The sequence below is a fragment of the Naumovozyma castellii genome, chromosome 8, assembly GCF_000237345.1.
Source record: "Naumovozyma castellii chromosome 8, complete genome".
Lineage (NCBI taxonomy): Eukaryota > Fungi > Ascomycota > Saccharomycetes > Saccharomycetales > Saccharomycetaceae > Naumovozyma > Naumovozyma castellii.
In genome coordinates, this window is record NC_016498.1 from 262243 (window position 1) to 289337 (window position 27095).

The window sequence follows — 27095 nt, forward strand, 5'->3', positions numbered from 1 at the left end:
ATAGAAAGAAAAAACTCCAACCTATATATGACCTCTTAAACATTAATCAGATCCATAAAGCTTCTTAACTGTTATAGAATTCCTAACAATTGACACCCAAGGGAGCACTACTGAGCAATCTGGACATTTACCTGATTTTGGTATCAGATTTCGCCTACCTATAACGGTTTGTTCATCATCTAAAAAATATCGATGAAGACAACTGAGATGACTTGTAAATGGACAGTCACTAGTAATGCAAAATGCTAGTAGGGGCTTCATTTCTTGTTCGCTCGATGTATAGTCAAATTCTGTCTGACAAATACTACACGGTATTCGTCCCATAGTTAGCCTCTCTTGATATTCTTCGCATGTTACGCATGATGCAGACATATAGCCATCATAAAACCCTTTGACCAGTTTTTGATTAGCTTCTGCATGATTCATAATATCATCAACCGTTACAGCCTTCGGTATTCCTAGGGCACCATCCGAAACCTTGACATTCATCGTATCTATTAGAAGATCAACTTTAAACTTATTTAAATTCCAAACCCTCCTAGTATCATCATTGAAAAAATGAACCTGCAAATTCATATATTGAAAGAACACATTATTGATCAGTTGCCTTATTAATACTAGCTTATGATGTATAGTTCTTCCTCCATTTTTATTTTGGACGATCCTGTCAGCTGCCTTGATGTAATGTGTTTGATACCCATGTTGCCAGGCATGTTCAAATTGCAACGCACTTATTTTATTAGGGAATCCATATACAATACATATCATCTCCCATGGTCTTGAACCTTCCCTTCTTGTTCTATAGGCCCCGCCTTTACTAAGAATCCCATTATGTTGTCTTAATCTCTTTGGTGGATCCGGCGTGGAACCGATATAGAACGATTGTCTCTTACTTATGGACTGCAATAGATAACAACAATAGAACTGGGTTCTTGTCTTAGGTTGAGATCCCACAGTTTGAGTCATAATAACATCAAGTGAGCATATTTAATTTCTGGATGAGTAATCAGGCATGATTAGTACAATAATTTTTCATTTTTCACTTTTTATTGTTTCGTATGCAGATTCCTATAAAAATAGGTGCATATCTAAATTGAAGAATTACAATACAGGATTGACCAGCTCATAATAGCACGGAAGAATAATTGCAAATGCTGGCTAAATATTCCCTGAGGGGAGTTGTTAGAAGTTATAGTAGTATTGGTGCTGCTGCTTCTCAGAAGCTGGCTCAGACGCGGTCTGCTAAAGTGCCATCTCCAAAGACGCTGAAGAATTTCCTGGATGAGTATATTATCGGTCAAGATACTGGTAAGAAAGTGTTAAGTGTTGCAGTTTATAACCATTACTTGCGAATTAACGATAAACAGAGAAAATTGGAATTGGTGAGGCAAAAGGAAATCATCGAGGAAGGTTTAAAAAAGGAAAGGCAATTGAAAGAAGAGCAGCAGGCAGAACTAGATAAATTTGATGCTGATATAATCGATGATTCTGAACCTGTGTTTAATGGGACTAGTGAGGCCCAGGCAGGATTGAAGAATCTGAGAAGACAATTTAATCAGAATGATAGTTCATTATTGAGTGAGGAAGTAAACGATGACGATTTAGAATTGAGCAAAAGTAATGTATTAGTCGTTGGTCCATCTGGTTCCGGTAAGACTCTACTGGCCACTACTTTGGCAAGGGTCCTAGATGTTCCTATTTCCATCACGGATTGTACACAGTTGACTCAAGCTGGTTACATTGGTGAAGATGTTGAAGTCTGCATTGAAAGACTGCTTGTTAGTGCTGATTACGATGTTGCAAAGGCTGAAAAAGGTATTATCGTTCTTGATGAGATTGATAAGCTGGCTAAACCTGCAGCAAGTATTGGTACCAAGGATGTCTCAGGTGAAGGTGTCCAACAATCGCTACTAAAGATCATAGAAGGTCATAAAGTCGAAATTACTGTCAAGCGTCCCGTAAAGGAGGATTCTGATGACAAAAATAACAAGTCAACGACCAAGAAGGATGAAACTTTTGTAGTGGATACCTCCAATATTTTATTCATGATTATGGGTGCCTTCGTTGGTCTAGATAAACATATTGTCAAGAGAATCAATAAATTGAAGAATATTGAGCCCGAATCAGAGAAGGATGACCAACAAAATATAAGATTCAGTAATACAATAGAAGAAGTTGAGTTGGATAATGGGAAGAAAGTTCCAGCTCTCAATTTAACCACTCCTACAGATCTCGTGAGTTTTGGTTTAATTCCTGAATTAATAGGAAGAGTGCCAATTGTTACCGCGTTACAGCCATTACAAAGAGAAGATTTATTCCATATCTTGAAAGAACCCAAGAATGCCTTAGTGGATCAATATGAATATATTTTTAAACAGTTTGGAGTTAGACTATGCATTACGGAGAAAGCCTTGAAAAAAGTTGCTCAATTTGCCTTAAAGGAGGGAACAGGAGCAAGAGGATTGAGAGGTATTATGGAAAGAATTCTTTTGAACGTCAATTACGAATGTCCCGAATCTGGGATCTCATATGTTCTTATTAATGAAAAAACAGTTGATTCATTGCAGCAAACAGAATACTCTTTGGCAACTCATGTTGAAGCCAAATATTATTCTCGGGGCCAAAGAGATGAATTAATACGTGATGTCTATGAAGAGGATAAGACATTAGGAGCTGTACTAGATAAGCAATTTGGTAGAACTCCTGCATTAAGGAAGGCTGAATATTCAAAATAAGTTTATAAACGTTTTAGATAGAAATGTAATGTAATAAGGATAGATAATAATGTAACGTTAATGAGGAAACTCCATGTTAGATTAAGAATGTGAAATATATAATAGCTAGGTTATTTATAGGCCTGTCTTTTGGGTTTTTGTGCAACAATATAAAGAGTTCTGAAACATCCTGCGTTATCATCAATCTTACCCCAATGCTCTTTAACATACCTATCGAATAGTGTCGTCGGATCTAGCCCCTTTGGAGGATTGGCACCATCAGGAAGTTGTCTCCTTAGAGTGTAATCCCAATTTTGCAAAAATACGAACTCATCTAGACACCCCATATCATCTTTGAAATCACCTGTCTTTAAACTTAATACAGTTGATTTAATACCTGTAAATCCTACCTCCTTGAAACTCTTGGTCATATGCTTTGTTGGATGAATATGAAGCCCTTTATTAATGGCCTCCAATGTCATTGCATCAAAACTTTTGTCTCTTTCCAATGTCGTTTCGAAAAGTGTGTCATCATCCGTGTCATTTTGTTCCCTATACGAGTTTGAAACTTTAATGTCTGCAACAATTGCTGTTATGTATCCACCAGGGATTATGCATCTATACATTTCTCTCAACAATGCTCTCCACTTATTATAGGTTAGGTTTGTCCAAATTCCAGGACATGATATAGTGGGAATAGAATCTGTCTTAAAGGGTAATCTTATTTGTAAAAATTCTTTACCATAAAGGAGTGCATTTTTTTCATGTGATTTAAAATTCGATGATTCTTTACTTCTGGAACTTAGTGATAATGAAGAATCATCAGATTCAGTAGTTTGCACTTGTAATAATTTACCATCCCCAGGCAGTATATATTGAGTGGGTAATATAACTCTTTGGTAATTACTCAATGCTTTGCAAAAGTAATCCTCGAGCCAGATATTTTGGTTATTTTCATTTTGATCCCCTGTTGACATCGTCTTTTCCGATATTATAGATCCAGCAGAAGTTGGAGTCACTGAAGATGCAGGTAAAGTTAATTGAGAATGCTTCCTTTTGAAAAAATTCAACATTCCTGATTTCCTTGTATTTTTATTCCTACCTTTTTTATTTCTTTTTGAAGCAGTAATATCCTGTTGCTGTTGCTGTTGCTGCTGCTGTTCTCCGGCCAAGGCTGCTTCATCCACCGAAGACGGTCTATTTGATTTTGAAGCAAATATTTTTCTATCCATGCAATCCACCATATAATTAGGAGCAGTTTCACTATCAAGTTCCTTCAACTCACTCATATCTTTTACAATTTTTAGAGTCGGAATTCCTTTCACCATACCCATATTTTTTGGAATATATTTGTCCATGTTACTTGCCATAGTTTTACCTTCAGTTATTGTTGGAGAGGAAGCTGATCCATGTTCAAGCCATGGCGATGTATCTAATTCGAAATCGGCTATATTTAAACTTGGTTCATCGTATGCTAATTGCCAACCTCGTTGGTGGCAAAGTTTTGGTCTTATCAGTAAGATATCGATATCATGATACTGATAACCTATTAATGAATCATTACCTACTTTCCCTTCGGTCTTATCATCGTAAGCTTCATTAAATGTAACTTTAGAAGATTCAATAGCTTCTAAAGAATTATTATTACTTTGATTTGACTGCCTCAACAGAGATTTTCTCTTTAATAAATATTGTATAATTTCATTTGAAAAGATACCCGAATTGGATTGTAATAAGAATTTATCAGCTTGCAAATACCATAATTCCAATATTCTCTCTATTTCACCATAATCATATAAGGGATTAAATGAAATATAACTCTTTAAAACAGTCTCAATCGAAGTGATAACATCAACGTCTAATGAATAACTTTCAAATGCACTCTTCCTCACTTTCAAATAATCCGTCAAGAAACTTGTATACGATAATACTCTTTTCTTAGAATTAATAAGTGCATCCTTTGGAGTGGAATTCAAATTAAACGTGAAAAATAAATCCATTTCTGCCAGCCTCTTATTATACATGGGATCATACTCGACCATTTTTTTTATGCCATCCTTCTTAACTTCAACTTTATTTAAATTTCCTTTCCTTATCAGAACACTAGACGTTGCCTTTGGTAGTTCATTCCAATCATATTTATATTTGGAGTCTATGTTTTCCTCCTCCTTGTTTTCAGACTTGGAAGATACAGATGTAGCGCTAGCATTCAAGGGCAATTTATCTCTCTCAGGATTTTTCAATCTATCCATAGCAGCACTAGCAGACATGGAAGAAATGGACGACCTAGGCGACGCGTTTAAGACACTACGTCCAAAACTATCCAGAGAAGCCATTAAACTCTCCGATGGTCTTGTATTACTACTTGTTGATGTTACGAAACTGGGGTCATTAGTATTGAAGTCGTTTGTCTTACTATCCTTTGAAGTTTTCATGGTGGTAGTAGTGGTAGGTGTTGTTGTCCTTGCTGGGGGCTCCTTTTTGGGTGCAGTGTAATCATCTATGTATTCATTTGGTCGTATGTATTTGGGATTACATTCAGGATCTGCCGCATTCACTTTTCCTATTGATGTGTCAGTCATGAGTATTTGGACGTTGTGTTCGATAGGGGTATTTCACGCGAGGCAAGTGGTAAGCAACAACGAGTCTTGGCGGTGTTTAATCGATGATTATGGCACCTTCTCTGCTAAACCTAAAGAGAGGTGAGTATGTACTTGTTAAAGGGGACAAATGCCTAGCTGCCTGTTCAAAAGATGCAGTGGATGGTACTCCTTTAAGCCAATTGATAGATCGACTGATTGTTCAGATGTCAAATAGAGGAAATCATTCATTCTTTATTTCTTCTTCAGTTTCGGAGCCCTGATTTCCGTGTAACCCTAAACATAAAAGCCCTAACTTTGGGTCCCACAAGCCCTATTTCAATAGTGAATATACTATATACTTTATATACGTTATATAAACGGTAGTTACTGTCAACCTTTATGGAAGGCAGTGGACTCAGATGCACTGGAAGTATGGAAAATGCAGCTGAGAGTAATAAGAGGAAGCATTCCCTTTCCGAGGCTGCGCAACAAGCTGCTAAGCGATGGGCAAAAGTAGATTATGGATCGATTCCAGCTGCAAGCGATGATCAGGCACTAGATGTTAGTGTCAAATCACTATCAGGTTCTAATCCTGAATCTGAAATAGAGACGGATGTTGGGTCAATTGATCTGGAGAGAGGACAGACAGCTGATGTGATCGACTTGACTTCTGAGGATGAATCCATCAGTACTCTTTCTGCGGTAATTGATCTCACTATACCAGATACCAAGGAAAGGAAGGTTCCATCGAAACCGAGGATCAATTCTCCTTTCAAAATGTTAAGATCGGTCCTTTATGACGATGAAACACCTTTATCGCAGAACCTTATAACTCTTAAGGATATTTTAGGTGATGAGACTTTACGTGAGTCGATTCTTTTTAGTTTCCAATTCGATTTGAACTTTGTTATGGATTGTTTCCACGAAAATATCAAATCCATCACCATTGTGGCACAATTAAATACCATTGTACCGTTTGAACCTAGTCAAGGTCCCAAGGCAAGACGAATCTTTTCACGTTTGAATACAATAGCTTTCCCAATGCCACCCTTCTCGTGTCATCATTCCAAAATGATATTTAATTATTATGCTGACAATTCCTGCAAGATATTCTTACCATCTAGTAACTTGAGTTATTATGAGGTCAATTTGCCGCAACAAGTTTGCTGGTGTAGCCCCACGCTCCCGTATGATCCAGATAGGAAATCCAGACAGGACGTACCGTTTAAGGTGAGTTTATTGGAATATTTAAACTCATACAATAAGAGGGAAGTTAATCAGTTGATAAAAAGATTAAAGGATATAGATTTTACTCCCTTGGAAGATGTAGAGTTTATCTTCTCAACGCCGAACAAAAAAGTGAACTCTGGAATGAAGATGCTAGCATCATTCATTAATGAAGGAAAGATAGTGGTACCTCCTGATGATGGTTCATCAACCTCTCACTTTCTTTGCCAAACATCCTCAATTGGTGCCTCTTTGAATAGAGCAGTCCCTGTTAATATGTTTACTCATACGATTATCCCGTTGTGTACAGGGATACTAAGTTATAATCAAGAATCGAATGGAAAGAAGGCAATGATATACGTCCCTTCTGAAACAGTGAAAACGGAATTCAAAAGTAGAAGAATCATACCCTATATCATTTTCCCGACTAAATATGAATCTCTAAATGGTCCCACTGGTAGCGCTGCATCGGGATGGTTCCATTTTGATTATTCGAAGGATAAAATTGGCTATTACAAGATGTTGGCAGAAGAATTTAAGGTATTTTATAAGCAAGATAGTAAGAAATCTGCAGATAAAAGGAACAAGAGGCCATTTGTTCCTTCCCACTCTAAATTTTACTTATCATCCACAACAACGGAGAATGACACTAGTCCTAATCAATTTAAAAATTTGAATTGGTGCATCTTTACTTCGGCTAATCTAAGCGTGAGTGCCTGGGGTAAACTCACAATGCCACCAAGAAATTATGAAGTGGGTATATTACTAACAAAAGAAGCTCAGCCAAGTGGGAAACTCAAATGTCGAAGCCTTATTGATACCATTTATCTCAACAATGATTATCAGAGCTCAGATGATTTAACTGTCATGGTTCCGTTTACCTTACCTGTCGAACCGTACGATACAAGAGTTGATCGTTGTTTCTGCCAAGCAACAGATGCCCCACAAGCATCTTAAAACCGGAATTTGAATAGAAGATAAGTGCAATGAAAGGGTTTCATCTAACCCCACTTATATATATATATATATATATATATTGTGCTTCCTATGTAGTTTATTGTAATCCTAACGTTAACATCAGTACTAAGATCTCGGGAATCGTCGGAAGGCTCGGCCCGAGTAATTGAAATTATTTCGTTTCTTTCACGAATTATATAAAGTACATCCATTGTCCTATCTGTTTGTTCTTTACGCTAACTCCCTTTAAGTTCTAAATTACTCTTCAATGGAATAATCGGAGCACTGATAAGATGCCTGCAACTAATACTGCCTCATTTAATGATACTTTTAAAGTATCGGACAACATCGCCATTGTGGTCCCTGAAACCAACATACAAGTGACCTACCGAGACCTCTCTCACATGGTTGGTCATTTCCAGAATGTATTCAACGATCCTCAATGTCCCCTGTACGATGCTGTTCAAAGACAAAGTACCGTGGCCATTTCCATCCCTAATGGGTTAGAATTTGTCGTTGCTTTTTTAAGTGCCACTATGGATTCCAAGATTGCTGCTCCTTTGAACCCTAATTATAAAGAGAAGGAATTCAATTTCTACTTGAATGATTTGAAATCCAAAGTGATTTGTGTTCCTCAAGGTACAACAAAAAAATTCAATGCTGAAATTATGAAATCTGCCAAGACATTCAATTGTTTCGTTGCTGAATTGTATTTTAATAGGGAAAGGTTTAGAATTGAATGTGATATCTTCTCTCCAAAGGATAACTATAAGAAACAAATCTATACCTCTTTAAACAATCCCAAATATATTAATAACAATCCAACTCGTTTCCCTGGATTTTCTCGCTCCAGTGATATTGCCTTAATATTACACACTAGTGGTACTACATCTGCTCCCAAGACAGTACCATTATTGCATTTGAACATTGTTCGTTCCACACTAAACATTGCAGAGACTTATAAGCTAACTTCGAAGGACCGTTCGTACATTGTCATGCCCTTATTCCATGTCCATGGGTTAATTGGTGTTTTACTTTCCACCTTCCGTACACAGGGGTCTGTAGTGATCCCATCACGTTTCTCACCAAAGACTTTCTGGGATCAATACATTACCTATCATTGTGATTGGTTCAGTTGTGTCCCCACTATAAGTATGATCATGTTGAATGCTCCCAGACCTTCGCCAATGCCATACATCCGTTTCATTAGATCCTGCTCTTCATCATTGGCTCCCTCTACATTCCATGAATTGGAAAAGGAATTCCAAACGCCTGTGTTGGAAGCCTACGCCATGACTGAGGCAGCACACCAAATGACTTCGAACAACTTACCACCGGGGAAGAGGAAGCCAGGTACTGTGGGACAACCTCAAGGTGTCCAAGTGGTCATCCTGGATGATGCTGACAATGTATTGAAACAGGGACAGATCGGTGAGGTTTCCATCAGAGGTGAAAATGTCACTTTGGGTTATAAGAATAACGATAAGGCCAACAAGGAGAATTTCACTAAGAGGGAGAATTTCTTCAGAACTGGTGATCAGGGCTACTTCGACCCTGAAGGGTTTTTGGTTCTCACGGGGAGAATTAAAGAATTGATTAATAGAGGTGGTGAGAAGATCTCTCCCATTGAACTGGACGGTATTATGCTATCCAATCCCAAAGTGGACGAAGCAGTCAGTTTTGGTGTTGCCGACCCTATGTATGGCCAAATAGTACAAGCTGCTGTAGTGTTGAAACCAGGTGAAAAGACCAACTACGAGGAGTTCATCAAGTTCATGGAACCCAAAGTGGCCAAGTTCAAACTACCCGTCAAGGTCTACTTTGTGAATAAACTGCCCAAGACCGCCACGGGTAAGATCCAGAGAAGAATCATTGCAGACACGTTTGCCAGGGCCTCCAAGAACAAGAGTAAGTTGTGAGCTGTGTACTTGTATATCTATCTATTTACTTATTTATTTATTAATATGAATTTATGGCACATTATATGTATTTATTTACGTTACCCGTGAATAAACGCGGCCCCTGTAACATAAAGGCAATGAATTCACATCGATACAACCGAAGAAACAACAACAGACACATCAAAGTCAAGACCGCAGCAGACCCAATTGCACCGGTACACAAAAGCAAACAACTGAAAATGTCCTTTAGACTACCATTCACCAATGTAACAAGGAGGATCGCCTCCTCCTCACCCTTGAGGTTTCAAGCGTTAAGGTACGCCTCATCCAAGACAATGACCGTGAGGGAAGCCTTGAATACTGCCATGGCAGAAGAATTAGATCGTGATGACGACGTCTTCATCATTGGGGAAGAAGTTGCACAATACAACGGTGCTTATAAAGTGACCAAAGGTTTACTCGATAGATTTGGGGAGCGTCGTGTGGTGGATACCCCCATTACTGAAATGGGTTTTACTGGGTTGGCAGTGGGTGCTGCCTTGAAGGGGTTGAAACCCATTGTGGAGTTCATGTCATTCAATTTCTCCATGCAAGCTATCGATCAAGTGGTTAATTCCGCTGCAAAGACGCATTATATGTCAGGTGGTACTCAAAAATGTCAAATCGTATTTAGAGGTCCTAATGGGTCTGCAGTGGGTGTTGCTGCGCAACATTCACAAGATTACTCCGCTTGGTATGGTTCCATTCCTGGTTTGAAAGTCTTGGTTCCATATTCTGCAGAAGATGCCAGAGGGTTATTGAAAGCTGCCATTAGAGATCCAAATCCAGTGGTTTTCTTAGAAAATGAATTATTATATGGGGAATCATTTGAAATTTCAGATGAAGCCTTGTCTCCTGATTTTACATTACCTTATAAGGCTAAAGTGGAAAGGGAAGGTACAGATATCTCCATTATTACTTATACAAGAAACGTTCAATTCTCCTTGGAGGCAGCAGCTATCTTGGAAAAGCAATACGGTGTTTCCGTAGAGGTTATTAATTTACGTTCCATTAGACCATTAGATGTGGATGCCATTGTCAAGACTGTAAAGAAGACTAATCATTTAATTACTGTAGAATCTACATTCCCCTCCTTTGGTGTCGGTGCGGAAATTATAGCAAGAGTCATGGAATCAGAAGCCTTCGATTACTTGGATGCTCCTATTCAAAGAGTGACAGGTGCTGATGTTCCAACGCCTTATGCTAAGGAATTAGAAGATTTCGCCTTCCCAGACCCTGATACTATCGTTAGGGCAGTCAAAGAAGTGTTATCCATTGAATGAGAGATGCTAAATTTTGCAACAAAAGAATAACAAACTAAAAGAAAAAATTTTAGTTATTTGTCTATATTTATTTATACATGGAAAACAAAAATATTCGTATTCATTTCATATCATATCTCCGGACAAACCTGTTCATATATACAAAAGATATTCTTATATTAAACAATTAAAGTTACATACTATTTACATCTCCAGGCAGTCACAGGTAGACTTTGTAATTGGTGAGCCTTCTTTTTCAAATAAAATACATAAAGACAAAGTCCAATGGAAACACAAATGGCATTTGTCAAATAATAACCATCTCTCAATATTATTACTTCCCCATTTAAGCCCTTAGTACAAACATCCATGTTTCCCCCACTAAATATGATATTCTTTTCAGTATCGGGAGTCTTACATTCATAAATGGTAAGATAATTAATTAACCACATGACAAATATCCTTGGCCATGTACCACCAAAATTACTTAGAGTGTTTAATAAAGTCATGTATGTTCCACCGAGAATTGGATCTGCAATCCTTGTATGGAATGAAGATATACCAACAAATTGTACCGTTGCCATAAATGACCCCAATAAATGTTGTATTATTACAAGGAGGAAATAACCTCTTGTCATTTGTCCATCCTGCGGAAATTGATGAACCACATAACTACCCAATGTGGCGGATAATAATCTACCTAGAAACCCCCAGAGCCAAGGGGTCAGTACTCCGGCGTCACCCACTAGGGCTCTGATGAGTTTATTTGATCTTGTTGCGGAGGAACTCCTTCTCATACCGTTCGGGTATCGATTTGATGTTTCCATTCTTCCCATTTCGGAATCAGAACTCCACTTGGCTACGTAGTAACCGAAAATAATTTCAAATGGCACGTCGATCAATACAGTCACTGCCAAATCTTCCCTTTTGAAACCCTTTTCCAATAATTTCAAGTTCGTGGCACCTTCATTACATTGGAATGCAATCTTAGAAATCAAATGAATAAATGCTAACGTTCTTACCGTTTTCAATTGTAACACTTTGATGAAACAACGATAAATATACATTATATTTCTTGTCTTATCATTATCATAATCATCATCGCCACCACCACCATGCTCCACAATGATCATTTCTTGCTTCTTTTCATGCTCCTTATCGAAGGAAGGTAAGATATTTCTATTACTGTTAAAGGGATTCTCTCTAGTTGCAAACACCACATAGATGGTTACCAGGATATACACCAATCCTGAAAATTTCATGTATCCACCTAGACTAACCCAACCATAATTTTGTGGTATCTTTCTAAAATATTTATTAATAAATTCATTTGAATTCAACGATAAAAACACGGTAAATGACAAGAAATACCCCATATTCAACCCTACAGTCTGTGCAGTAGATGCATAGGACAAGGATTGAGTTGACAGGATTGTCAACGCCCAACCATCTACAGCGATATCCTGGGTGGCACAGAGGAACACCAACGACCCGAAGTACCATGCCAAAGTGAGGATATTAACGTTATGGATCTTCTCTGAGGATTCCCCACTATGGAATGCAGCATCGACACCTTGAAAGATGTACCCCTTGGAGATACAGAGCCCAAGTGTGTATAACATTATCCCACTCGTCAATTGGATCGGGATGATCCAAGATCTTCGTCTACCGATCTTCTTGCTGTAGAATGAATCCACGATCGGAGACCAAAGAATCTTCAATGAATAGGGGTAAGTAGCAATGGAGAATACCCCCAATGAGGCAAATGAAGTTTCCTTTGCCATTGACTTCAGAAGGAATGGGATGGTGCCGAAGGCCAACCCAACGGGGACTCCCTGCACGAAGTAGAGAGCAATCAAGAGGAAGAATTGCGGCAGATCATGTTTGGCGATGGACTTGTCACGGTTAGAGTTGGATCGTGGTTCCATTGCTGTGTTTCCTGCCCTGGGTGGATGTATTGGTAACATCTTCCATTGTTCATCAACAGTCATATCTCTTGTTACATTATTATCTATATATTAATACTCGATATTGATCTGCGGGTAACGATCACGATAAGCAATCTAAGACATAAAAGACGTTATTTAGAGCACATTTGGGGAAGAATATAAAGTAGAGTGTGGTAGAGTGTTCACCAGTTCTGGTCTGTGTGGTCTCCACTCATCCCGACGTCTCTGTTGGCCAGGAACTTACCTCTCTTCCTGGAGACCGGTTGGGGGGCAGGAGAAGGACTCCGGTCCTCTGTCTGGGACTTTCGCAGTCCCAGTTCGTATCCCTCCTGTAGACCCTCATTATATTCCTTCTCCTCGTTCTCCTTCTGCTGCTCTGGCTCCTGTTGGTAACCTATCATGTTGCCCGCCATCCTGTTGACCAGTCGAGGAAGGCTGTTGAAGACCAGCATGCCCGCCACCGTACCCACATCGTGTTGCAGACCGTCCAGTAGACCCATCTTGTCGTAGTGTCGTAGTAATTACAGTAATACTTGCGCTTTTAGTTGCACTTGTAGTGGTAGTTGTGGTAACTAGTAAATAGAATAACGTTACATTAACCGCGTTCCCTTATTAAAACTAAACGAAATTGAATAATTATTCACATCTACAAAACAAAACAAAGCAAAACAGACACGACAAGACAAAACAACCATGGAAGGTATGTACTCTCTCTCTCTCTTTTACACCATCTGACCCACTAGCACTTATTACTAACCAGTGAATAAATTTTTCATGCAGTTATTGTGATCGATGACGAACAACCGGGCCAAACAGGCATGTCTTCATTGAAGAGAAGCAACGAACAGAGCCAGGAACCACAATCGCCGGCAAAGAAGGTTAAGTCTGAAACTAGTAGCAGTAGTACTCCTGCGGCGACTTCTTCAGTGGGCTCTAACGCAACTTCGATCTCGAATGCCAAGAAGATTCCAAACATTGCTGAAGAATTGGCAAAAAATAGAAACTTTGTAAAAGTACAATCTCCATCACTTTCTCCTCCCCTCCCGTTCTCATCAAGTGTATCTTCTTCAACAGCTGCTACTGTTATTCATAATACAGTCTCATCGTCTTCCTCTTTGAACCAAATATTGAATCATTCTGAAGTTTCTATACCGGAAGTGGAACAGAAACAGACTACTACAGCTACACCAGCTGCATCAATAACAGATTCGAAACCTAAGCCTAAGCCTCGAGCTAAACCGAAACCGAAACCAAAACCTAAAGCTGACGGTGATGCATCGGCGATACCAAAGAAGAAACAAACTACAACCAAACCAAGAGCGAAGAAGGTAAAACAAGAAAACGCCAATACCCAAAAACCTGGAGACTCTCAACTGCCGAAGGTAATTCTTCCCACTCAAAAGAAACAACAAGCATCAACCCCCGTGATAAAGAAGGACGAGGATGATAATAATATAATAATTGCAAACAGAAACTCTCCAGTTAATATAATTCCTACAATAACGAAGAAGGCTCCCTCTTTAAAACGGAGTCAAAGCAGTTTATCTAGTTCAACTTCGAACTCAACCGCAACACCAACCGCTGAGAAGGCCAAGAAATCAAACTCTATATCCGCTATTCCAAGACAAATTAAGAAGAAGACTCCAAAGAAGAAACAATCAGAGACGCCAGCGGTAACTGAAACCACATCAACTAGCACGAAACCAAAACTGGTGGCACCACCACCTGTTGAACCTCCTTCACTACTAAAACAACCAACCGATGAAACTGCTAATAATGATGACGAAAAGGCCGTCATATTAAATATTCCATTATATTCCACACAAAATAATGAATATTTGGATGAAAATGGGTCTGTTGTATTTAACGTCTTCAAATTAATTCAAGAAGATAAGAAAGTTAATAGTAACGATTTACAAAATTTAAAGAAAATGAAGAGAAATCTTTTCACTCAACTGAATACAACAAATGATGATACCAAGGAGACAAAGAAATCTGTCACTTTTGAACAGGGGGAAGACGGTGAAGAAGGTGATGATGTTATTATAATTGACGAAGAGGAGGAAGAGGAGGAAAATGAAAACGAGAACGATAATGAAAATGAGATAATGGATGAAGAAGAACATGCAGACACCACTACTCCCAAGAAGAGATCACATCCAATGAAGGGGAAAAGTATGATTGGGAAATACGATATTGAAGATCCATTCATTGATGATTCCGAATTACTATGGGAAGAGCAACAAGCCTCGACAAAGGAGGGATTCTTTGTTTATTTTGGTCCATTGATAGAGAAGGGACAATTGGCAAGCATTGAAAAAGTTAGTTCAAATACTAAAAGAAGTAGTAGTGTTAGAAACAAATAATGGTATTATATAATTATATTCTCAGTTTTAAGAATTCGTCATTCATTTTTATTTTTTCTTTTAATGTATTTACTTATTAATTTGATTAAAGTTTTACAGCACGATACACATTAATATCGTGATTTGACAATGGTTTCATTTAGTTATTGGATTAGGCCATATAATTTCACATTAGCATCTTTGATCTGTTTCTTTAAATCCTCATCACTACAATTTTCCACTTTGTCTTCAATTTCATCGTGAATACTTTGTAATAATGATTTATCCCATTCAGAATGTAAACCATTGAAGAACTCTAAATAATTTAGAATTAGTATTATATTGGCTCTAGTAGTTTTTTCTTCTTCTAAAGAATTTATAGCACGAAGAGCCAAGTGATGAATTTCATTCATTCTCTCCTCGGAAACCTCGACGTATACTTGAGATTCTACACCTGCTCCTTCATTTTTCTTGGAATTAATCTTCAGCTTAGCCAAAGAATTAGACAATGCTTCATCATTATCATTGGCACAGAGATCTTGGCAAGATCTCCGCTTGGACATTAAGTCCTTCAATATTCCCAGAACCGATGACTTCACATGTGGATATGATGATGCGGTCAATGTTTCAAGTATAAATTTGAACGTTACTGCTTCAGGTATCAAACATAAGATACGTGTAAATAAAGTAAATGATACCATTCTAATTTCTTCATTAGGTTGTTTACAATTCTTAGATAGAAATGTCTGCAAAAATGTGGTCAACAAATAAGATGGTAATTCTTCTAATTCCTTTCGAAGGACAGCACTTGAATGATTAGTAATAGATACCCATAACCAATATCTGACAACACTTTCCACAGAAAAGTTTTCATAGAATTTTGAAAAGAGAGAGGGTGTCGTGCATCTTAAATATAGATAGATGGCATCTTTCACAGTTATTTGAGGGTACAAGTGCTTGTCAGTTTCCATGTAATAAACCCCAGATAAAATGACAATACCTAATGGATCTAATTGAACGTTCTTATGTTTAGCTATTCTTTGTAACTCGTAAGAATAGGCTAACTTGTAAACAGTTTGCTGAATCAATTTTTTAGCCTCTTCACTCCCTATTGAAGAATCCTTAGGCAAACCCTTATAGATATCATGAGAAGTCTTCACACATTCTAAGAATTCCTTTTTGATATCAATATCAAATGAAAGGGCCAAATTGAAAAATCTTGAATTCACTTCAGAAATATCTTTGTAAAATCCAGCTAATGTAAATTCAGTGTTTGAAAGAAAATAAAAATATTTAACATCTGTTCTACCGTTAATAGCCTTCAAACAGGTTTCTAACCCTATCGTGCAAAGATTGCGTAATATTCTCCTTTGTGAAGCAAGCTCTCTCTCTTCAATTCTGATCAAATCCTCTTTAGTCAGGGACCTGTCTTTGATAACACATAGAGAGGTATCTGGGGGCACGTAATTCCTGCAGAAGCTAAAGATACGACGCATGACAATTCTTACATCGTTGATTCCGTCACAATTAGCCTTTATGAAACGAATCATTGCAGAAGTAGCCAAACCTAAGTATTTTGATGGATTCAATGTAGGAATACGTTGCAATGTTGTTCCAATTAATTCAAAAAGAATGTACATCTTAACGCTGACAAAAAAGTCAGCAGGAGTTCTTTCCGCATGGTATTTACCAATTTCAGCACTGGAATAATGGGTTTGGCCTTTACTATTTGTATGATCGCCTTGTTCCATTTCCAGCTCTATATTCTCATTCTCTAGAGAAAGATTGGACAGCAACTCACAGCCTGTAAGTAAACATTCCTTGGGTTCAGCTGAGAATGCAATTTCGTTGAAACATTTCATTACAAGGGATATAATGACACTATAACCGAGTCTCTTGGTTACATCAACATTCGCTGTAGTTAGAAACTTCAGAATTTCCTTTGGAAAATCCCAACTGATTCTTGCCACAACATCTGGATGGTCCTTCATTAATCCAAGCAATGCCGTGAGGAATTGTTCTTTGTCATCGATTTCACCATCCATATTTATTTGGTCAATATACATCTCGAGGATTGCAGTCAGAGACACTGAGTCGTCAGAGTATTCATCGAATGCATTGACTAAATCTGCTATTATATCGTTAACATTTGCCATTTTGTCGACTAGCTTTGAGTATGCTGAATAATACGTTCTTTTAAGGTGACTCGCTTATATTAGCCTTATGTTTTCCAATTTTTTTTTCATTTCAACGCTGAGAAAATAAGGGAATGAAAATACAGGAACAAAAAATATCGAAGAAAGACCAACAAACAGAATGAGCCGATTACTAGAAAGTGAGGCAAGTTCTGGTAGTTCTGGGACTGACTCTGACAATTCTAAAGTTTTAGATTCTCATACACCCGATAATTCTGTGAGTAGAGGTCAAAACAATGAAATTCCATCTTTAGCATTGCGAAATCGACTGGAACTTTACAGCAGACGTTTGTCTCAATTGGGTTTAGAAGAGACTCCACAGATTCCATTGGAGACAGATAATACCTCATTATCACAGGCAGAGAAGGAGAAAATAAAAAATGAGGAAGGACCAGATGTTAACTCGTTCAAAGTGAAAATAAAATTCCAGCCTATTGGCTCTGTACCTCAAATAAAACCGCCTGTCTGTAAGATTTCTGCAACACAATCATTCTCTTCAATTATTAGTTTTCTCAGAAAGCGTCTGAGAATGGAAAATGTTTATTGCTACGTGAATAGTTCCTTTGCCCCAACTCCCCAACAAAATGTGGGCGACCTCTGGACACAATTTAAAGTCAATGATGAACTTATAATCAGCTATTGTGGGGCAGTTGCTTTTGGATAATTTGCTAAAAGTCGCACAAAAAAGACTTTTTATGGAATGTCGAGATATTAAGAAATATAATTCTTCTTTTGAGGTAAGCTCTCAAAAGGTGTGTTAATGGGCAACATCTTTTGATGAATACCACTTTTCTCCATTCTTTTTTTGAGAACTGTTACCAGTCAGGTTAAAAAGGTCGCACGATTAATGTACACCTGTATTCCGTTGTCCTTTGAGAAAGCCCCAGCTAAAACTAAATCAAAATAGTACATTAGAATCTATTTAGCACTACAAAATGTGTCAAATATACGTTTTCAGCATCTAAATAGGTCTAGTATAGGAAAAGGTTGCTTCCTTTCTCCACTTTTAGCTTCTTTTGAAGACCCTATATATTCTTAAATTGCTGGGCCTTCGAGGACTTACGTAAACTGCATACCTCAAAAAATATAATAACGTTACGCAATACAATTTTCTCCTAAATAATTATACAATATGAAAGAAATTAATTAGTCTATATTATTTTCCAATGATTAATCTCATTGTTCAACAGGAGCGACGGCATCTTCCAAAACAACCAATAGATCTGAGGCATCCACAGCATTACCATTGCTGACTAACACTTCCTTAACTTGACCATCTGCTGGAGAAGAAATAACCATTTCCATCTTCATGGCACTTAAGACAGCCACAGCTTCACCCTTCTTAACTAAAGAACCCTTGTGAACCTTAACTTCAACCACAACACCGGCCATTGGGGCACCAATTTGGTATGGATCGTGGGCATCAGCCTTTGGCTTGGCAATGGTTTCCACCTTTTGTGATCTGTCAACGACACGGATCTTTCTTAATTCACCATTTAAATCAAAGTAGACTTCCCTAACACCAGTAGCCTTGTTCAAATCACCGATAGCTTGTAGCTTGACGATTAATGTCTTACCTTGTTCGATAGTGACCTCAATTTCTTCGTCCACATCTAATGGAGATAAGAAACTCTTGGTTGGTAATACGGATAGATCACCGTATTTTTCCTTGATCTTTTGGAAATCTTCATAAACCTTTGGATACATATTGTATGATGCAATGTCACATTCATCAATGTCGCCAAATCTTGTTTCTAAATCTTCTCTTATGTCTTGCATGTTGAATGGAGCGAGTTCCAAACCTGGACGAGTAGTCAATTTCCGTCTCTTGTTTCTCAAGATATCTGATCTCAATGGTTCTGGGAAACCACCGTATGGTTGACCAATTAAACCTTCAAAGAAGTCCATTATGGAATCAGGGAAATCTAATGTGTTAGCTAAACGTTTGATATCGTCAGAATTGAATTTGTTGGTAACCATGAATTGAGCCAAATCACCAACAACCTTAGAGGTTGGAGTAACCTTAACGATGTCACCCAATAAATAGTTTGCCTCTCTGTAGGCTCTTTTCGTTTCAGCCCATTGTTCACCTAAACCTTGTTGTTGTGCTTGGAATAATAAGTTAGTCAATTGACCACCTGGAATTTCATGTTGATACACTTCGGCATCTGGACCCTTCAAATCGGCTTCGAAACAAGAATATAGCAATCTCATTTCAGCCCAATAAGCATCTAATTCACGAACGTTTTGGACATTGATACCAGTATCAATTTGTCCATCTAGAGATGCCAATAGGGCATTGATGGATGGTTGAGAAGTCAAACCAGACATAGAATTGATTGCAACATCAACAACATCAGCACCTGAAAGGGCAGCAACAGTCATTGAAGAAACAGCGGTACCAGCAGAGTCATGAGTATGAACATGGATTGGTAAATCAGGATATTTAGCTCTGATGGAACCGATTAATAATCTAGCAGCAGCTGGTTTCATAGTACCGGCCATATCTTTAATACCCAAGATGTGAGTACCCATTTGGACGATCTTTTCAGTGACTTCTAGATAGTAATCCAAATTGTATTTCTTACCAGGTTGTAACATATCACCTGAGTAACAGACAGTAGCTTCTACAACACCACCTGCCTTCTTAACAGCATCGACACCAACCTTTAATTGATCTAAATCATTCAAAGCATCAAAAACTCTAAAGATATCGACCCCATTGTCCTTTGCTTGCTTAACAAAATGATCGATAGCATTATCAGGCAAGGAAGAGTAAGCCACACCGTTAGCACCACGTAATAACATTTGGAATGGGATATTTGGGACCAATTTTCTCAAAGTTCTCAATCTAGCCCATGGATCTTCATGTAAAAATCTCATAGCAACATCAAATGTAGCACCACCCCAACATTCTAACGCAAAAGCACCAGATAAAGCGTGAGCAGTGGTTGGAGCAATGGTAGCTAAATCATGGGTTCTGACTCTTGTAGCTAACAGAGATTGATGAGCGTCTCTCCATGTGGTATCCATTAGTAATGTACCTTGGAAGTTTCTAACTTGTTTAGCGAATTCTGCTGGACCTTGTTCCAATAAAACCTTTCTCCAACCAGCAGTTGGTGGTGTGGCAACGTTAATGACATTACCTTCAGCATCATGTAAATGAGGAACATCTGGGTTCTTCTTCAATTTTGGTAAACCAATTTGACCCTTAATGGAGGAACCGTTTACCGCAAGATCGGCCAAATAATGTAATAATTTTTGAGCTCTATTTTGAGAAGAGACCATCTTGAATAATTGTGGAGTATCATCGATAAATGTGGTCCAATAATCACCACTAATGAAGACTGGATGGGTCAATAAAGTCAACAAGAATGGAATATTTGTCTTAACACCTCTAATTCTGAATTCAATCAATGCACGAATCATTTTACGACGAACAATTTCATAAGTGGAACCTGAACATGAACATTTCACCAGCATGGAATCGTAATGTGGTGAGATGACAGCTCCCGCGTATGCATTACCACCATCTAATCTGACACCATTACCACCAGCGGACCTGTAAACTTCTAGTCTACCAGTATCCGGTTGGAAGTTCTTGGCTGGATCTTCAGTGGTGATACGACATTGAATGGCGAACCCACGAGTAGTAATTCTATCTTGTAGAAGACCTAATTGAGCCAAAGATGCACCTGCGGCAATTTGAATTTGTGCGGCAACAAGATCAATACCTGTGATTTCCTCGGTAATAGTATGCTCGACTTGAATTCTTGGGTTAATTTCAATAAAATAATGTCTGTTTTGGTTATCAACTAAGAATTCTGCGGTACCTGCATTTCTGTAACCACATTCTTTAGCCAATTTGACGGCATCTGTTAAGATTGCATCACGAACTTCACGAGGAATGTTCTTAGCTGGTGCAACTTCCACGACTTTTTGATGTCTTCTTTGCACAGAACAATCTCTTTCGAATAGATGTACCACATTACCATAATTATCACCTAATAATTGGACTTCAATATGTTTTGGATGATCCAAGAATCTTTCAACAAAACAAGTCCCATCACCGAATGCAGTCAATGCCTCGGAGGATGCACGTTGGAAGGCATCATTTATATCTTCACCTTCTCTAACGACTCTCATACCTCTACCACCACCACCGAATGCAGCTTTAATAATAACAGGGTACCCATATTGAGCGACGAAATCTTCAGCTTCCTTGACAGATTTAATTGGACCTGGAGTACCTGGGACAGTTGGGACATCAGCCCTTGCAGCTAAATATCTAGCAGACACTTTATCCCCAACGGAATCAATAACTTCAGCAGGAGGACCAATCCAAGTAATTCCTGCCTTTGCGACTTTATCAGCAAATTCAGAATTTTCAGAAAGGAACCCATAACCTGGATGAATGAAATCTACCTTATGTTTCTTAGCGATGTTAATAATTTCATCAATGGCCAAGTATGCGCCCACTGGAGTGAATTGACCTTCTTCACCAATGACATATGACTCATCTGCTTTCAATCTATGAGTGGACAGACGATCTTCATGGGAGTAAATGGCGACAGTTCTCATGGACAATTCATGAGCAGATCTGAAGATTCTGATGGGAATTTCACCACGATTGGCGACTAAGATTTTGTTCTTCTCACCTAGAAGGCTGAAGTTGTCTCTTAACCCTGACAATTTCATATGAGCCATCTTTGCTTTAGATTTTTACGTTTCTTTGCTTCGAAGTAGGTTCTTGTGAGGGCAAGATAGGTGGCAATCCGGTCTATAAAGGTTTGTGTGAGATATATAAGGACGACAGATGCATTGTGGGAGGACAAGAGCAAGAATTCAGATGATGATGCTGTTGGAATTGGGAGAATGATGTGACAGTCAGTGAAGCGGTGATACAACAGCGCTATTCTCGAGGCAAGAAAGAAAGAACGAAAGATAAGTCAAAAGCGAATTTAGTCATCGACGGGTTTTGTCACCGGAAACGGGCCGGCAACAAACCCATACACTACTTACGATAACACTACGTTAACTATACTTACTATACGCAAACTACTCTACACGACGCTGCCTCTCTGTCTCCTGGCGGTCTGTGGGTCCACCTGCTTGTACTCCGTCTGCTTCCTGGCAAACAGACTGATAATATCCGTTAATGACACGACGCCGATCAGTTTCCCCGTGCGATACTCCTTCTCAAACAAGTTTGGTTGAGATGGAATCTTGGATGGCGTGGTGGACAATGGGTCGTCCACTGACGTCATCAAGGGAGAGTAATTGACGTTCGTGGTGGAGTTAGAATGGCTATTCGAGTTGGAACTATTCATTGAGGCAGAAGAGTTGGATGGGGTACTTTGAATCTCAGGTGGTTGGACAATCCATAATCTATGTGATTTAGTAGCGACTAACTTGGCAAGAGTTCTAGCCAGAGAGCTTGTTGGATACACGTGGAAGATGGGGAAGGAATCCTTCCCTGTTTCCAGACCTCTTGAATTTAAGATCACAGAGATGAAATGACGACAATTCTTATGTAATAATGGATACTGGGAGGTCCTTGTAACATGTTTCACATCTGTGACCGAAATATTACCGATCAAATTACCTTGATTATCGATGACAGCAATGGAGGAAATTCTTTCAATGTACATCTTGTAAAGGGCCATAATTAAAGGTTCATCACCATGAATGGAAATGACACGAGATTGTCTTGATGTTGGCTTAGCATTGGAATCCAAGACACCAATACCCAAATCTTTCAATGAGAAATTAAATAAGGATTCTAAAGTGGGGAAAGATCTTGCATTATCCCAAAGATACTTAATCAAACGACTTTGAGATAGAACCCCCTTAACTTTTGTCATATCAACGTTTGTAACTGCAACACGATGAACACCTGAACCTAATATACCCATAACAGTGGATAAATTTTCAGTTTCTGGTAATTTATAAAAGGGATTCTTTGGAGTTAGTTTAACAATCTCACCTACAGGGACAGGCTTCCCATTTTGACAGTCTTGAGTAATTTTCTTATTATTGACGTTAATCTTGTTCAATACCAGTAATAAATATGAATTTAAATCATTGTAATCAAAAGTTAAACAATTCATATCTCCAGGTACCGATTCTACGGGGATGGAATTTAAATGATTCTTAATCAATACATTAAATGCCTCTTCCACGGATAAAGTACCGGGAATAAAGATCAATTTGTTGGGTTCAACCAATTGAGATAATTGGATATGTTGCCATTTTTGAGCATGAATGGTATCTAAACATTGGGAAGGTGTTTTCTTCATTTGAGTAGAGGAAACATCTTCTTTATTCAGATCTTGAGAGATAGGCTCCTCAGCCACTTCAGCAGCCATTGCGCTCAAAGGTGGCGGTGTTGACAACATCTCCACAATAGAAGCGTGTCTAGAAGTTGGATTAGAGTTGGAAGTTACAGCTGGGGGGAATGATGGTTCGTTATTATTCGACATTAGGGGTTGATAGTTGAGTTTTTTTTTCTATTCACTAATGTACAATGCAATTATGAGAAATAAGGTCCTTTTTACTTTTTGGTTCACAGATCTAATTGATTGTGAAATGCTGTTGATACTCTAAATAAGCGGCGAACAGCTGTGTTCTTGTAAGTTTGACGTTAAAGTGCAAGTGTTGTATTGTTATCCTTGTCTTTTCTCCACTTTACCTCCCTTTTTCACAACGACCCCGCGATTACGTCAGCTGCCATTATTCTTTTTGCCCGTGCAAAAACTGTATTATATTCTATTATATTCTATTAAATTACTTATTAGGTTTATTTACTTGGAGCATACGTGGCAACCATCTCCTCTGGTGAGGCAAACTTGAGGCTCATATTGTCAGCTCTCATTTCAAGGAAGAGAGCGACCAACTTTTCGACGTCAATCCTTTCACAGTTCTTCAATCCAAAGAAATCAGTGGCAGTCTTAATCCATCTCATACGGTATTGAATATCTTCAGGTTTGTCTGGTCCAGATGGATTGGTAGTAGCCTTTCTTATCTTGACTCTTAAATCCCCCAGTCTCTTCATGGATTCATCAAAATCCATGCTTTGGAAATGTCTGGTGATCTCATCCCTAACAATACCACCCAAAGTTGGACTGATACCATTACTACTGATCATCAATTGAAGGCCGCCACCTAAAGTAGCGTTGGCACCAAAGAAGAAATCACATAATGCAGGTTTATCAGCAACATTTACCATTTGTTGGTTCCCGTATTTTTTCTTAGCAAGAGCATGGATCTCTTCTGATTTGTTGTCACTAGCAATGCAAACAAGGATTAAATGCCAGTATTCCTCTTCACCATCCAAATTGAAATATTCTTCTTTGAACTCATCTTGAATGACTTTATAAATTTGAACAGTCTCTTCACCGGTCTTTTCATCCTGATGTCTCCAATCGGCGTTGATAATCACTTTCTCCCCATCCTGAGATGGCAGTTGATGTGGGAACATGCCTGATTTGGAAATGGATGGATCAAATCTAGGCGACACCAAAGTAACTTTACTTCCAACGGGCAACAATTTCTTTAATCTAGTGACACCCATTTTCCCTCCACCGATTAATAAGACATTCTTATTATCAAGTTGATGTGCTAATTGCAATGACACCATTCTGTTATGTGCTTGTTTCAATGGGTTAATGGACTTGAATATCTTCTCTCTCTCTCTGTATCTATGAGGTTGTCGCTTTAAATATAGTCGTCATCGCCAAAATATTTCACAATTAAATCAGCTCATCACTTTTTTCCACAATTTCGGCACGTGAAATTGCACGTGATCTGGCGCTACAATATATTTCTCAACTTTTATTGTTTTATGTATATGTATATGTAGATGTTGAATATTTATTTACCCTAGAATATGTGTAAGATCACAAAATGGGCTCAGTATTGGCGAGCAGCTTCTTGACAAGCTTTCAATTGCTGGAGATAGTAATCACAAATTTGGAAGTTCCCATTATTCTCATCCAAACATTTGGTAAAACTCTTAGCGGCTCCATCACATGATTGGGCAGGTTCTTGATCTAAAGTTCTTTGAGATGCATATGGATCCATGGCTTGTTGTTGAACAGGTTGTTCTGCTGGAGCGGATCCACCACCAAACAATAATCCACTAACTGCGTGACCTACCGTACTACCAACAGCGACACCAGCTGCAGTGGAAGCCATTTGGGCGAACATACCTGGTTGTCTTGGTTGAGCTCCTGCTCCTGCTCCTGCAGAGGCAGCTGGTGGTTGCGAGTAAGCATTCGATGCTGGTGGTGCAGGACGGCTAATTGCTGCAGTGGATGCCGAACGCCTTTGTGGTCTGGAAACTGATCTTGATCCTCTTGAACGTGCCATGGTTTATATTATTTCGTTATAAGTTGGTTTGCTGCTCTGTATTGAATAATAGAAAGAAAACTAATAAGTTTCTTGCTCATATATATATATATGTGACTATGTATTTCACACCCCGATAACTTCGGACAGCGCCAGGAATATTATAGCAAAAATACACATTGTGTAGATAAAATATAAACGAATCATTGGCTATTAAATTAAAGATTCATGTGAACTAACTCGTAACTCCCCAATAAAGCCTTCAAATGACAGAAGGCAGCAACAACAACGAGGAGGTGGAATATCTGATGCGAATGACCCCAAATGTCAAACGTCCCATTTACATATTTTTCCGGGAATCTAATACCATACAAAAAGGCCCCAAAGATGTAGAACACTCCTTCAAGAACTACCCATTTCAATTGGATACGTGTCCATGTCTCGTGTGGACCATAATACATAACACCCGTTAATATTGGAAGAACAGCAGATAATCCAAAAGCAACAAAAAGGCCTGCTCTATAAGGCCTCCATTCTCTTGAACGAAACTTATCCTTTAGGGAAACAATAGCGCATGCGCTTCCAAAGGATAGAGTTAATAAAGAAAAGCCATAAAAGAATGGTCCATTATCATAAAACCCGTAGAATAATATACTAATCATGGAGGTAACAATAAGGACAACAATACCTAAATAATCTAATTTATTTCCAAATGTCGCAATCTTTAAAGAGTGACTCTTGAAACAATGGAATGTGCTGCTTAGAATTAAACATGTGAATGCACCAAGGAAAAATAAATTGATAATCAGATAATCAGTAAAAGTGGTAGTCTCAAATGATACAATGGCATATTTGTCAAATAGCATGGTGAGAAAAAAAACTACTCCTGGGACGAGATGAGAATAGACATTCCCTGTTTCGTTGTGGATATAAAATAAACTATCAAAACATCTCCTGAAACTGTTGGTTTCTCTAACGTATCCAGCAATAATATGTTCATTGTCCTTTTGCCATTCCGGTATTTCATCCCAAGTATACAACTTTCTTATAGTTGTTGTCTTCTTTGTGTGTTTGATGGATACATTATCGTCGTCAATAGTTGTTTTCGTACTTGTTGAGGTTGACGTTAAGGCCACTCTCTGTTGTAGGTTTTTTGTCATCTTGAATTGCAACCTGCTTCCAGTAAAATAAGTAAGCAATTGATACTTAGAAAATGGGTATCATCGAAAATCCAGAAATGAAACGTTTCTTAGTGTTTATATAGAGGAGAGTACTTGATGTTTAACTTTCGCAAGCATTGTATTTGCTTTCGGATGACATTTGACAAAGACCGGATTTTTCAACAATTCGCTCTTTGTTCGAGATATCAAAAAAATGACGAGCAGTTCAAACAAGAGCTGTAAAATGCTGAATTCGTTATCTAAATGATTTATTTTAGAGGTCTAGGCTCCAATAAACAATCCTTTTGTTCCCCTCATATGAAGTAGAATAGAATTTTTCTTTAAGGAAAATGAATTTTGGCAAGCTTGACTGATACAGCAGCAAAATTCATCGGTTGATATGGTTGTCCTTAGA

The 27095-nt window shown here is 38.4% G+C and overlaps 15 protein-coding genes across 15 annotated transcripts; 6 read left to right on the top strand and 9 right to left on the bottom strand.

The window, feature by feature from the left end:
- Positions 1-42: 42 nt before the first annotated feature.
- Positions 43-966, bottom strand: SLX1 (endonuclease; the record flags this gene model as incomplete). Its single annotated transcript, XM_003677748.1, has 1 exon — positions 43-966. The coding sequence occupies one exon, from the start codon at positions 964-966 to the stop codon at positions 43-45; it is 924 nt and encodes a 307-aa protein (XP_003677796.1).
- A 185-nt stretch (positions 967-1151) lies between these two features.
- On the top strand, positions 1152-2735 carry MCX1 (Mcx1p; the record flags this gene model as incomplete). Its single annotated transcript, XM_003677749.1, has 1 exon — positions 1152-2735. The coding sequence occupies one exon, from the start codon at positions 1152-1154 to the stop codon at positions 2733-2735; it is 1584 nt and encodes a 527-aa protein (XP_003677797.1).
- A 110-nt stretch (positions 2736-2845) lies between these two features.
- Positions 2846-5296, bottom strand: NCAS0H01390 (uncharacterized protein; the record flags this gene model as incomplete). Its single annotated transcript, XM_003677750.1, has 1 exon — positions 2846-5296. The coding sequence occupies one exon, from the start codon at positions 5294-5296 to the stop codon at positions 2846-2848; it is 2451 nt and encodes an 816-aa protein (XP_003677798.1).
- Positions 5297-5695: 399 nt separating this feature from the next.
- Positions 5696-7480, top strand: TDP1 (tyrosyl-DNA phosphodiesterase 1; the record flags this gene model as incomplete). Its single annotated transcript, XM_003677751.1, has 1 exon — positions 5696-7480. The coding sequence occupies one exon, from the start codon at positions 5696-5698 to the stop codon at positions 7478-7480; it is 1785 nt and encodes a 594-aa protein (XP_003677799.1).
- A 293-nt stretch (positions 7481-7773) lies between these two features.
- PCS60 (Pcs60p) lies at positions 7774-9399 on the top strand (the record flags this gene model as incomplete). Its single annotated transcript, XM_003677752.1, has 1 exon — positions 7774-9399. One exon carries the CDS (start codon positions 7774-7776, stop codon positions 9397-9399), a length of 1626 nt encoding a protein of 541 aa, XP_003677800.1.
- A 53-nt stretch (positions 9400-9452) lies between these two features.
- PDB1 (pyruvate dehydrogenase (acetyl-transferring) subunit E1 beta) lies at positions 9453-10703 on the top strand (the record flags this gene model as incomplete). Its single annotated transcript, XM_003677753.1, has 1 exon — positions 9453-10703. One exon carries the CDS (start codon positions 9453-9455, stop codon positions 10701-10703), a length of 1251 nt encoding a protein of 416 aa, XP_003677801.1.
- A 179-nt stretch (positions 10704-10882) lies between these two features.
- On the bottom strand, positions 10883-12673 carry NCAS0H01430 (Acatn family MFS transporter; the record flags this gene model as incomplete). The annotated part of the gene is made up of 1 exon (XM_003677754.1): positions 10883-12673. The coding sequence occupies one exon, from the start codon at positions 12671-12673 to the stop codon at positions 10883-10885; it is 1791 nt and encodes a 596-aa protein (XP_003677802.1).
- A 651-nt stretch (positions 12674-13324) lies between these two features.
- HPC2 (Hpc2p) lies at positions 13325-14997 on the top strand (the record flags this gene model as incomplete). The annotated part of the gene is made up of 2 exons (XM_003677755.1): positions 13325-13331; positions 13412-14997. 2 exons carry the CDS (start codon positions 13325-13327, stop codon positions 14995-14997), a joined length of 1593 nt encoding a protein of 530 aa, XP_003677803.1.
- Positions 14998-15140: 143 nt separating this feature from the next.
- Positions 15141-17132, bottom strand: YBP1 (Ybp1p; the record flags this gene model as incomplete). Its single annotated transcript, XM_003677756.1, has 1 exon — positions 15141-17132. The coding sequence occupies one exon, from the start codon at positions 17130-17132 to the stop codon at positions 15141-15143; it is 1992 nt and encodes a 663-aa protein (XP_003677804.1).
- A 160-nt stretch (positions 17133-17292) lies between these two features.
- ATG12 (Atg12p) lies at positions 17293-17835 on the top strand (the record flags this gene model as incomplete). The annotated part of the gene is made up of 1 exon (XM_003677757.1): positions 17293-17835. The coding sequence occupies one exon, from the start codon at positions 17293-17295 to the stop codon at positions 17833-17835; it is 543 nt and encodes a 180-aa protein (XP_003677805.1).
- A 512-nt stretch (positions 17836-18347) lies between these two features.
- On the bottom strand, positions 18348-21878 carry PYC2 (pyruvate carboxylase 2; the record flags this gene model as incomplete). Its single annotated transcript, XM_003677758.1, has 1 exon — positions 18348-21878. The coding sequence occupies one exon, from the start codon at positions 21876-21878 to the stop codon at positions 18348-18350; it is 3531 nt and encodes a 1176-aa protein (XP_003677806.1).
- A 356-nt stretch (positions 21879-22234) lies between these two features.
- SDS24 (Sds24p) lies at positions 22235-23653 on the bottom strand (the record flags this gene model as incomplete). The annotated part of the gene is made up of 1 exon (XM_003677759.1): positions 22235-23653. The coding sequence occupies one exon, from the start codon at positions 23651-23653 to the stop codon at positions 22235-22237; it is 1419 nt and encodes a 472-aa protein (XP_003677807.1).
- A 317-nt stretch (positions 23654-23970) lies between these two features.
- MET8 (bifunctional precorrin-2 dehydrogenase/sirohydrochlorin ferrochelatase MET8) lies at positions 23971-24810 on the bottom strand (the record flags this gene model as incomplete). The annotated part of the gene is made up of 1 exon (XM_003677760.1): positions 23971-24810. One exon carries the CDS (start codon positions 24808-24810, stop codon positions 23971-23973), a length of 840 nt encoding a protein of 279 aa, XP_003677808.1.
- Positions 24811-25082: 272 nt separating this feature from the next.
- On the bottom strand, positions 25083-25541 carry MIX17 (Mix17p; the record flags this gene model as incomplete). The annotated part of the gene is made up of 1 exon (XM_003677761.1): positions 25083-25541. One exon carries the CDS (start codon positions 25539-25541, stop codon positions 25083-25085), a length of 459 nt encoding a protein of 152 aa, XP_003677809.1.
- Positions 25542-25738: 197 nt separating this feature from the next.
- Positions 25739-26680, bottom strand: IZH2 (PAQR-type receptor; the record flags this gene model as incomplete). The annotated part of the gene is made up of 1 exon (XM_003677762.1): positions 25739-26680. The coding sequence occupies one exon, from the start codon at positions 26678-26680 to the stop codon at positions 25739-25741; it is 942 nt and encodes a 313-aa protein (XP_003677810.1).
- Positions 26681-27095: the final 415 nt, after the last annotated feature.